Source organism: Lutra lutra, chromosome 8 (assembly GCF_902655055.1).
Source record: "Lutra lutra chromosome 8, mLutLut1.2, whole genome shotgun sequence".
Classification (NCBI taxonomy): Eukaryota; Metazoa; Chordata; class Mammalia; order Carnivora; family Mustelidae; genus Lutra; species Lutra lutra.
In genome coordinates, this window is record NC_062285.1 from 101,615,028 (window position 1) to 101,627,833 (window position 12,806).

The 12,806-nt window shown below is 34.6% G+C and overlaps 1 protein-coding gene across 1 annotated transcript in view; it reads left to right on the forward strand.

Annotated features, from left to right (window-relative positions):
• The window catches only part of GLIPR1L1 (GLIPR1 like 1), a 33,042-nt gene extending 26,511 nt beyond the window's left edge, over positions 1-6,531 (forward strand). The window contains exons 4-6 of the mRNA XM_047742605.1: positions 2,155-2,243; positions 6,275-6,301; positions 6,390-6,531. Coding sequence (XP_047598561.1) covers positions 2,155-2,243; positions 6,275-6,301; positions 6,390-6,499 — 226 coding nt within the window. The 3' untranslated portion in view covers positions 6,500-6,531. The remainder of the gene's footprint in view (positions 1-2,154; positions 2,244-6,274; positions 6,302-6,389) is intronic.
• The last annotated feature ends 6,275 nt before the right edge of the window (positions 6,532-12,806 follow it).

Consider the following 12,806-nt stretch of genomic DNA (forward strand, 5'->3'; position numbering starts at 1 on the left):
TAAATTTAAAAACAATACCATTTATAACAGCACCAAAAAATAAAAATTATCTAGGAATAAACCTGGCAGAAAACATGAAAGACTTCTACACTGAAAACTATACAATATTCATGACAGAAATTAACAAAGATACAAATAATTGGAGAGATTATATGCTGTTAATGAATTAAGACTCAATATTGCCAAGACATAATTTTTACTGATCTATAGACTCAATATAATTCAATAAAAATTCCAGATTTTTATTGTAGAAATTGACAAACTGATCATAAATTTCATATGGAAGTGAAAAGGACTTTTAATAGCCAAATCAACTCTGAAAAAAAAATTTTTGAAGGGCTAACACTATTTTATTTATTTATTTATTTATTTATTTATTTATTTATTTATTTTGAGAGAAGAGAGAGAGCACAAGCGGGGAGAAGAAGCATAGAGAGAGGGAGAAGCAGACTTCCTACTGAGCAGGGAGCCCAACGCCAGGCTCCATCCCAAGACCCTGAGATCATGACACGAGCTGAAGACAGATGCTTAACTGACTGAACCACCCAGATGCCGCAGAAGGGCTAACACTATTGTTTTCAAGAATTATTAATGCTAGAGTAATCACAACTGATATACAGTTAAACAAATAGATCAGTGGAACAGAATGTGGGGCCCAGAAATAAACCTATACATGGTGGTCTACATATGTTCAACTAATTTTCCCAAAATGCACAAAGGCAATGCAGTGGAAAAAAATTTTTTTAATAAACAGTGCTGGTACTGTTTGCCATTCATATATAAAAAAACAAAAGCAAACTCAGGTCTATATAACATACAACCTATAATAATTAACTCAAAATGGATCATAAACCTAAGTGTAAAACCCAAAATTGTAAAACTATTAGAAGAAAACACAGTTGAAATCTTTGTGACCTTAAAATAGCCAGATATTTTTAGCTATCACGTCAAAACCATGACCCATAAAAGAAATAATTTGGATTTCATTAAAATTTAAAATTAATGCTATTCAAAGACACTGGTAAGAGAATAAAAAAACAACCTACTATAGACTAGAAGAAAGTCTTTGTAAAGCTTATCTAATAAAGGGCTTATATCAAGAATATAGGATGAACTCTCACAATTCAAATTAGAAAAACTTAAAACTCAGTTGTTTTTTTTTTAAATGGACAAAAGATTAACAAAGAAGACATGCAGATGGCAAATAAGCACATGAAAAAATGCTCAACATCATTAATCATTAGGGAAACACAAATTAAAACCACAATGAATGTCATTACACAGTTAGAATGGTTAAAGACTGGCCAATCCAAGCCCTGACAAGGAAGTGAAGCAATCAGAATTCTCAGCACTCTGGTAGAAATATAAAGTGTTACAACAACTTTGTAAAAACTGTGTGGAAGTTACTTAAGAAGTAAAATATGCATCTACCATATGATCTATTCATTCCTTTTATCCAAGGAAATGTAGGTCCATGTTAGGTCCATGTAAAGACTTATATATGAAAATTCAAAATGTGCATAGTAACTGTATTTGGAATAAACCAAATGTCCATCAACAAATGAATAGATAAATTGCCACATATTTTTAATGGGATACTACTCGTGTTTTTAATGTTTTTCTTTGTGTACTCTAGGCAATTAACACTTTTTAAAGCCTTCCACAGATACAGAGATGGGGAGGAAAGCAGTTTGTTAAAATGTAGCAACTTATTTTATTGAAAAACAGGCATAATAGCTATCAAGTCTTATTGATACATCACCAAGAGAACGAGATAAGAACTATGGTACTGAACATAAAGCATATGTTTCTCCTTGCAATTTAAATTTTTATTGTATTTACAAAATCAAGTGATAATCATAGTATTTACAGTAAAAATTTTGTGACTGTCAACATGCATAATTACACTGGGTTCACATCTAATTTGTATTTTACAGAATATTCAAGAATATAACTGCCACATGGATTAGGGACATCCTGTAAACAGTTTTAATTGTTTCTTTTTACCAAAAAAAAGAAGCACAAAATTGGGACCAAAGTTATTTTTCCTTTTAAACATTCATGAGTGAGTGACCAAAACAACTTGCATAAATTCATGCACAACATTAGAGAAATTAATAGCCATTTCGCTAATCAATTATTCTCTTTTTACAGAGGAAATTATCCAAATCAACCTCCTTACACTAAAGGAATATCCTGCTCTTTGTGTGCAGAAGAAGAAACTTGTATAAAGAACCTCTGCCGTAAGCAAAAAGGAAAAAAAAAAATCATAACATTTTATTTGGAGACCAGTATCCATATATTAATTGTATTTTAAAATTTGGATCCTCAAGTATATAAGGAATTACTGACAATATTCTTCTTTGCTGCTATATGGTGATAGAAATCATTTGTCATAAATTACCATATTTAAACTCAGATGATCCCTCCCTACTTCACTGATTATTTTTCCTCTCAAGCTTAAGGACAGACAGGAGTAAGGTATAACTGTGATCCAGTTTGCTACTATACTAAAAATATCTGTTCATCGAAATGTTTATTTGTAATTGCTCTCAATCACCTCCTTTTATTAGTTATTATCAAAATAGTGATGCATGTAGAAGTAATACATTAATCAATGTTCAAATTAATTGTGATTTAAAGCTAATATGTTTCTCTTCCATTATCAGTCTTTTGGTTCTCAGAACAAAGTTTTTTTTAAAGATAAGTGCATAAATACCTGATTGAAAAAATTTTCAGTGAAACAGCGAAGAGAGATGATCTGAAAACTGTAAAAAAAAAAAAAAAGATGATGATGATGATGATTTGGTGCCATGAGAGAAAACAGACACAAAAATAATGCATATTAAATGATTTCATTTATATAAAGTTCAAATATTGGGCAAAACTAATCTACATTTGGAGTCAGGATAGTGGTTACCTTTAGTGACCAAAAAGGAGTTAATTAAATAGAATAGGTTACAAGAAGGTCTTTCTAAACTTATGCTATGTTTACCTACATGTGTTCACTTTGTAATAATTTATCAATCTTTCCATTTATGAGGCATGTATACTTTCATATTGATATTTACTTCAGTTAAACAATGAATTTAGAAGTATTAGAATAATTTTAAATTTCATTCAAAGCAGTTTAAGAAATAAAGTCATTGTATATCTCCTATTTGCAAACTAATGTTTTTTAGTTAAAGGGACATAAAGATAACAATGATACACTTTTTTTTTTTTAACCTTCCCCTTCCTGCCCAGTATCCAAGCCACTGTCATTTCTTGCCTGAGCTAGTAATCTCCCACTTCTCTTCCTTCTCCAAACTGTTTTACAGAAAGAAAATCCAGGTCAAATTGTTTTCTTAAAATTCCTCAATTGCTTCTTACTCCAGTTAAAGAAAAATATGATTCTGTTCGAAGGCCAGTAAGTCCAGTTATGATCACTCTGGCTCTTGCTTCTCTCCCCTACCATTTTTGTTGCTATTGTTGGTATCCTCCCTTTGACACACTAAGTTCCATGATTACCAGCCTCAAACATTCCAAACTCTTTCTGCTATCTCCAGCATCTCGATCACCTGTGGTTCTGTTTCTAGTTTCAAGATTGTTTTGTTTTCTCTTAGTTTTGGTAACATGCTCTGTTTCTTGGTGTGGAGAATGACCTTTAAAGATGGCCACTAATGATTCCTCCCCTCCTTTACACATATGCCACTCCTCCCAAAAAAGTGGAGACTATTTCTCCTCCTCCTCCTGAAAGAGGTCTTGATATTATGCCAGTTCTGGCCCTACCCTTTAGAAGAGACTTGCAGCTTCTGCTTTTGCTCTGTTGGAATCCTCCCAGAATTTCAGTTCCACACTCTCCCCCTGGAGAGGTCACACGGAGAAAGGCCTTGGAACAGGAGAGGTCAATTTTCTATTTCAACCCCATCTGAGCTCCAGCTAAATGCAATTATGTCATTGAGTCCTGAAGACACTACATAGAGCAGAGTAATTGTCTTATAGAGCCAGCCAATCCAGATAATTGTAAGAAATAATAATAAATCTTTATTGTTTTAAGCCGTTGTTCTGGAAGTTTGTGTCACAGCAGTATACTGCAAAAACACTTGGTGTATGCCTAATAAGTTGCCTATTAAGCATCTAACAACATGTGTAAAACAAAATGTAGGGAGTTCTACCTTTTCCTCTGCTGAACAGAGTCAAGGTTGTTCACCTTAATCCAAACACAGATTAGTCAACCCTGGGTTAGAATTCATGCAAGGCTTGGTCTACCTCTGTCTCTGTTCCAAGGGCATAGACGTACAGGGCTTTCCACTGAGAGACTGATGTGTTCACTGTTGCCTTTCCCTAAGAGGTTCTGAATTCTAATCTGCATTACTTTAGTATTCTGAGATTACTGAAAAATCTGCTTTGCTTTCCAGAGGCTTTCAGCCTAGGATTTTAGCCTCCTGTTCCTCATAGCTTCAAAATTAAACAATTTGAGGGCAAAATGACCATCTTGAACTCATTCTTCCACTTTTACCTTTCACCAGGATCTTTTTTTTTTTTAAAGATTTTATTTATTTATTTGACAAACGGAGATCACAAGCAGGCAGAGAGAGAGGAAGGGAAGCAGGCTCCCCGCTGAGCACAGAGCCCGATGCGGGACTCGATCCCAGGACCCTGGTACCTTTACCTGAGCCAAAGGCAGAGGCTTTAACCCACTGAGCCACCCAGGTGTCCCTTTCATCAGGATCTTGAACTCGATTCTCCAATTTTCTCAATCTAGTCTTAGAAGCCCAGCAAAAGCTCCAGTGGTTTCTGTTTACCCAAAATCAGCCTCTGCCCAGGCAAAGCCCAGATTTTCAGCCCTAGACCTGGGCCCAAGATGAAATGAAATGGCTCCTGGGGTGGGAATCAGCTTTCATAATGTCAGTCCATTGTTTGTGGATCTCCAGCGCTGAAATCCTGACCCTCTAGTTTTTGTTGCTTTAGGAAATCTCTGGGGTTCTTAAACATCATTTTGTTGTACTTTATCTGGATTTTCCGCTTTTACTTAATGAGGACTTTTTCTGTCATGAGCTTCTCCATCCCAAGATTCAAGCAGTTATCAACAATGGATCTCCAAGACAGCACCACACAAGCTGCAAAGGTTACAATAAGCTTTGCTACCTGGTAGGATGTGTTCCCAACTTGTTTCTCTTCTAATTGTTCAGAAATCATGCAGCTCTTCCTCAACCTTTGCTCTTGCAATTAACCACGGGATAAGTTTATTAGTTCCACAGAGGACCTTGAAATTTTGGTTGGAATTACATATAAATATATTTGTAAAGAATTAACATCTTTGGGATGCCTGGGTGGCTCAGTCAATTAAGTATCTGCCTTCAGCTTAGGTCATGATCTCAGGGTCCTGGAATCAAGCCCCGCATCAGGTTCCCTGCTCAGTAGTAAGTCTGCTTCTCCTTCTCCTCCCTGCTCCTGTTCTCTCTCATTATCTGTCTCTGTCTCTCTCTCTGTCTCTCTCCATTAAATAAATAAGTACATAAATAAATAAATATTAACATCTTTGCTGTGGTATGGTTCCACTTATCTAAGTCCTATGACTTTTGATTTGTGCCTTTCCTCTTTTTTTGTTGTTCAGTGTTTATATAAAGCCAATTTTTAGTTTTGTTGACTTCCTTTTTGAAAGATGGGAGCAGATTAACAAGAGACTTTCTGCCCTTACTTTTCTGTAAGGAAAATTTATTTTTTCCTGATAACTATTATATCTAAAGCCTAGAATTATGTTCAATACATAGTACACACTCAAAAAGTGAATAAATGAATTGAATTAAATGAATTCTTAACAAACTGTAGGATCTTGTTAAATAGAGGGAAAAAATTTAATGACGAAAAGACACAGAGCAAACTTTGGAGCAGGAGCCACACCAGAAATAAATGAGATATTTAATAGAGGGCTCTGGGTACCAAAAAGTCAACATGAGGGAATTACATTCTTTTTCACAGAATTTAAATGGACATGGCAGAATGCTACAAATAAAGTCAATTACTTTATTTAGTTTTGTCAATTTTAGTGTTTTTTTTTTTTTTTTCCCTTTAACACGAAAGCTTCTCTAGAAATATCTGTTGACATGACTTTCTGGTAGAGGGCATCGTATAGATTTTTAAGCACTGTGGAATTTGGGGAGGAAGCTTTCATTTTCTTAAGTTAAACTAAGTTTAAAGCCAAACTAAGTTTCCTAAGTTTATCTTATTTAAAAAACCAAAAAAGCAAGTGAATGCCCTTAATTCTATAATTTTTTTTTGTCTACCTTAGGTAATAAAGAGCTTGATGAATCTGAAAGTACGTATCAAACTATTTCAATATTGATTCAATTACTTCCTCCCCTTGAAACTAAATGGAGCTTTCAACTGTTGTGTTTTATTGACAGACTATCCAGATTGGAATCCACAGGGGACAGCACCTCAGCAGATATCATGTAACCCATTGTGCCTAGTTTCTGTTCTTCTTGAGACTATTTTAATTATCATTTATATATAAGAAAAGTTCTCAAATGTGACAATAAATACTTTATGGCTAAACATAAAATTCTCATCAGTTTAATTCTTTAAAACTTCTACACTCTTGTCTGTTACCTAAATTTAATGTCTGATTTTAACAAAAGATGTATTGAGTATAGAAGGGTAGCAGTAAAAAAAGAAAAAAATTAAGGTTTCTCTTTTTTTTAATACAATTTTACATTGCATCAAGAGTCCCACTCTCTAGTTTTCTAGATTGTCATTTTATTTTTTTAATTTTTTTTAAGATTTTATTTCTTTATTTGACAGAGAGAGATCACAAGTAGGCAGAGAGGCAGGCAGAGAGAGAGAGGAGGAAGCAGGCTCCCTGCTGAGCAGAGAGCCTGATATGGGGGCTCGATCCCAGGACCCTGAGATCATGACCTGAGCCAAGGCAGCAGCTTAACCCTCTGAGCCATCCAGGCGCCCTAGATTGTCATTTTAATTATAGGACACTTAAAGAACATTTCAGATATTAGGCATTTTCCTTATATTCCAGTAGTTTCCTTTAAGAATACAATTAACATTATTCAGAAAAAAAATGTTATTAAGGAAAGTTTCAGATAGCATGTAATGTCATACAATAGTTGGAGAAATGGACGGGAAAAGATTAAATTGATTAATTGATTTAATTAATTTAATTGATTAAAGGGAAATCAATTAAATTTTAAACCTCTGAAAGGTAAATGTATGTTCTTTTAGATTTTATTTTAAAATGTGACCTCATAAAATAACAGGATACAGACTGTATAACTTTTAAAACCTACACAACTGGAGTAGAGTTAACACCACCTCTACAAACCAAAGAATCAGTCAATTCTGCCATTTTTTTTTGTCTGAAGACAAAAAAACAAACAAAAAAAAAACAAAAGAAACTATTCAATTAATTCAGTTTCAAAAATCAGTTATGTTGAATTGTTGACTTCTATGGGCTAAACTATCTAGATCTTTTTCTTCTCAACTAAAGCAATCACCAACCTCCTCAGATATAAATATTAAAAATCATTTTAAAATATATTTTTAAACAGACATTTTTTTTTAAAGAGAGAGAGAGAGCAAGCAGGAGAGGAGCAGAGAGAGAATGTTAAGCAGACTCCATGCTCAGCATGGGGTCTGACATAGAACTTGATTTCATGACCCTGAAATCATGGCCTGAGATGAAATTAAGAATTATATGCTTAACTCACTAAGCCATCCAGGCACCCCCAAATGTATTTTTAACATGATTGAGAGTTATTTTGTTTATATTGCTAAATATCTAAGAATCTCCACATATCTGGATGATTATTGCTATTCTTAAAAAAAAAAAAAAAGCCAAATGATTTTATATTTCAAATCTGTTTGTATTAGGGTTCTCCAGAAAAACAGAACCAACAGAGAGAGACAGAGACAAAGAGAGGGGAAAGATTCAATAGAATTGGCTTACATGACCATAAGCTAGCAAGTCTGAAATCTGTAAGGCAAGTTGGCAGGGTGGAAATTCAAGTAAGAGTTGCTGTTGCAGTCTTGTGTCTGAGGTCTTAGAAATCAGGCAGAATTTCTATGCTGCAATCGGAAAGCAGAATTCTTTCTTCAGGAAATCTCTTTGCTCTAAATGCCCTCAACTGATTGGATGCAGCCCACCCTCACATGGAGGGTAATCTGTTTTATTTAAAGTCAACTGATTGTAAAGTTAATCATACCTAAAAAATAACTTTACAACAATAGCTAGATTAGTGCTTCACCAAACACTTGCCATCATAGTCTAGCCACACTGACAGAGTGTCACAACAGTCTAGCCATACTGATACATTTAAAATTAACCATCACACTACTCTTTGTCATCATCTTTATGGAATCATTATCTTTTTGGTAAATTACTGCTATTTAACTATTGCATTGTTAAAAATTCAGATCCATAATTACTCCTTAACTTGCAGTTTGAAATAAGCGAAAGGTAAGCTGACACATATACATATATTTTGTGTTGTCTTCATGGATTTTTTGAATTAAATTTTTTCATGAATAATTAAAATATCCTCTGATTTTTAATATAATCATCTCCTTATCTTCTTCAGACACCTTATTCATCCAAAAGCATGTTTCCTTAAATCAGATTAACTTAAGTTCTACAGAACACATAAAAAATTAATTTTTATAGATTATATTCTCTGATTTTGAAGAAATAGTTCTCAGAATATTAAATTGGCACTCCTATGGAAACTTGCAAATAGTGGTATTTCTTAGAAAAGGGGTCTCTATTTGCAGAGTTCTCTACACTGAAGTGTGAACAGAAGCTCGGTAGTTGGAGTGCCTCTGCCTTTCTGAGTGGGGCTTCCTCTCATTGGCAAGAAGAAAAATTCTGGGTCAAGGAGTTGTCTTTTCTATTCCTTATGATCATATCCAGACTCTTCAAAGGACATGTTGGGAGGCCTGACATCATTTGCAATTCTTTTACTCTGAGAAAATCTTGTTTTTGTTTTTTTTTTAAAGATTTTATTTATTTATTTGACAGAGAGAGATCACAAGTAGACAGAGAGGCAGGCAAAGAGAGAGAGAGAGAGGGAGGCAGGCTCCCTGCTGAGCAGAGAGCCCGATGCGGGACTCGATCCCAGGACCCTGAGATCATGACCTGAGCCAAAGGCAGCGGCTTAACCCACTGAGCCACCCAGGCGCCCAGAGAAAATCTTGTTCTTAATAGTGACCTTAAGTAATTAACCCTCATTTCACTCAGTTTGCCATTACTATACAAACTGCTCTGGGTTTGGCCTTTTCAATTTACTGAAGGCAGTTAACTCAGAATTTAAACAGTGCATTCTTTTCGGGGGATCCTCTTCTCCTACTAGCTATGTTCGAAATTCCCACAAATTTGACTAATCACTTGGCAGTAAACTCATCAGACTCATCAGTCGTAGCTGGGCCAGGTTTATCACATTCCTACCCTCTGGGAAGGATCAGAAACAGATGGATTTAAACAGCAGTCTCTACAGTTTTTTGATTATGCATCCTTATCAGTAAAATATACAGATAGACAGACTGCTCAACAGTCCTGCTTTGCCTGGGACTGAGGAGTTTTCAAGGACACAGAAAAACACACTAAACCCAGGGCATTCCTTAACAAGTCAGGGAGTTGGTGACTCTGTCCTGGTGGCTCAGTGGGCTGGGCCTCCGCTGCCAGCTTGGGTCGTGGTCTCAGGGTCCTAGGATTGAGCCCCACATAGGGCTCTCTGCTCTGTGGGGAGCCTGCTTCTCCCTGTCTCTCTACCTACCTCTCTGCCTACTTGTGATCTCTCTCTCTCTGTCAAATAAATTAAAATCTTTTTAAAAAAGTATACATATATCATCTAATTACATGTATTATGTGTAGTTGTATAATAGAGCAATATATATTTTAAATACTCAAAAACTGAACCTGAAAGGGATCACATAATAATGAATTAAAAAATAAGTGCTAAAGAGAGGTTTGTGCCAGGAGGATGGTAAGAATCAACTGATACTCGGGATACCTGGGTGCTTCAGTCAGTTAAGCATCTGTCATAGGCTCAGTTCATGAACCCAGGGTCCTGGATTGAGTCCCTCATCAGGCTCCTTGCTTAGCCCGTAGCCTGCTTCTCCCTCTGCCTGCCACTCCCCCTGCTTGTTCTCTCTTTTTTTCTCTCTCTCTGACAAATAATTTTTTTTTAAAGAATCAACTGAAACTGTTTGTTTGCACTTGTGTCTTTACAACTATAATTAATCTGCAATTTCCTTTCAGCAAGACATGTGATCATTTGGTAATGGTTGGCTTAGTTAAAACCAGGTAATATACTCTGTAATTAAATCTATGCAGGTTGATATACTGCAACAAAAGAAATAAACAAATCCCCAAATCATCACTCCCTGTAGAACTCCCATTTTTCCTCAGGAAAGCTATATACCACTTGCCATTGCTCCCTGTCAAAAAATGCCAAGGACTCACCTGTACACACTGGATTTGCTCCTTATCAAAATAACTCAATATGTATTAAAAATGCATAACATGTCTGACACCATACTATTGGTTAAAAATTTATTTTAGTTCTTGTCAATATAAGTAAAAATGAGGTAGTGGGTTTATTAATAGTATTAATTTAATAATAGTAATACCTAACACTAAGTAAGGTTTACAATGTGCCAAGCACTAAGTGCTTCACATATAATTATATAGTCCTCTTAATCCTGTGAGGTAGATGCTATTACTTTTCATTTCTTGAACTACTAATAGGTTTAAACATATTTTTATAAACTTCATTCAGATTTACAAATATATTTTTTGAGAGTTAAGATGGTGTGAGGGAAGACTCTCCTTTGGTCAAGGAGTCCGAGGAGTCATTGCATATATACAACCACTCTAAATAAATACTGACCTCAAGAATACAGAAGTAATATAAATTTAGGAGTCAAAATTTCATATAAATATTCCCAGATTTATGTTCAATTTTATGCCTTTGACTTTTAGATAGAGGTATACTATATTTTATTTCCTGAGGCCTAAACTCATCCTGGAAGCTGGTTATATACAGTAAAATTTTATCTATATGTGAGAATGATAGATGTAGCATGAAATTTCCACAGTTTCTGGCCCTTTTTTTTTTTTTTTGTCAATTGCCTACTTATCCCCTTTATTTTTCTAATTGTGTTGTTCATTTTCTTAGGAATTTTAAATGATTCCTAACTGTATCTTGATGGTACATCCATGATTTTAATGCTTTGATATTTATCTAGCCGATACCTTTCTCAGTTGTTCTCTATTTATATTTTAATGAACTAACATCCATCTTTCCATTTGGGAATGTTCATCTTATTTGTGCATCATTTTGTTTTGGTTCTCATTATTATAATTTGAATTTTTGGAATTATAGAACAGATCTATCAAGTGAAGACTGACATAAAAGTGAAAGAATAAGAGTAAAGTAAAAACAGCATGTCTCCTCAATAATATCTCTACGGACAACAAAATAATCTTTGGCCTATTGCATGATCATTCTTCTTAAGTGTACATAAAAAATGTATTTTTAAACTTGTTAGTTTTTATCAAAATCAGAGTATAGAATTAGAGTATTTTCCCCTAAAATTTCAAGCACAATGTACAGAAACTGAAAACAACCCAAAGACATCTGAGATAAGCAAGAGGCTGAAAGTCTGTATCCTAAAATTACCCATACTTTTCAAGTGAAGACAATATCTCTGTAGACACAACAGAAAAGTAAATCAGTATTCAAAAAGAATATGTGCAGCAGAACTTTAGTAAAATAAATAATTTAGTGATAATTTATTTTTCACATTGCTTGTAAAGAAATAGATGATTCTGTCAATACACTTTAACAATTCCAATGCCTTCAAGAAATTTAATGAGTTAAATTATATCACCACTTTCAAGATTAAACAAGTTAAAACTCTTTGAGGGCTCGATGAATAGGCTAAAATTTCAAAGTTCAAAAAGTCACAAGCTATAAGAACTTATGAGAAAATGAACACATCTTTTAGTACCACTGAGGAGAAGAATTTCCTTCCTATTCATGGTCCTTCTGACTGGACTAAGAATTAAATTGTCCTGAGACAGATTAACAAAAGAAAATCAAACTTGATTTTGTATGTATGGGGAATCCAAACAGAAATAGAAATTCCAAAGACAGGCAAAATAAGGTATATATATCATTCTGAACTAGGGAGAAGGGGACAGAGATCTGGATCTCAAAGAGAAGGAGTGCAATTCACAGGAAGATCAAAAAGTAAATGTTTAATAAATGTTTGCTGGGCCTTTCAGGAACAAGGGGACATAGAAGACTTTGATCAAACAGACCCTGCTAGGTTCCTCCCTGTCTATCAAAACTAGTTCAAAGTATAATGTAGTAATCTATGGCAATAACTCTCTTCCTGGAGCAGTCCTCTATCTAAATTCTTTATAGATACCTCACCGTTGCAGGAAGATAAAGAGCTTTTCCTGAATCTGCTGGGGTTTGATTGTTTTTGAACTCAAACTAGTCTTCATGCCAAAGCGTCCCATCATGGGACAGCCTGCCCAAGGCCTCTGATATAGACTCTGTGATTTTAATACATAAAATGTTAAACAGTGGTTAAATAATCCTCAAATATAACATGCCCCTTTAAATTTTTTGAAAAATGTATTTTAGAATGTAATTTGAAATGTTTCTTGTATGGAGTACATGATGTGGACCAATTCACCGAAAGACTGAATATTTTGCAAAACATTCTCAGCAAACCCAACCTTCTTTCTACACAAAACAAGCTACCTGGTTTTATGGGTCCTTTCTCTGTACTTCCATTTTAGT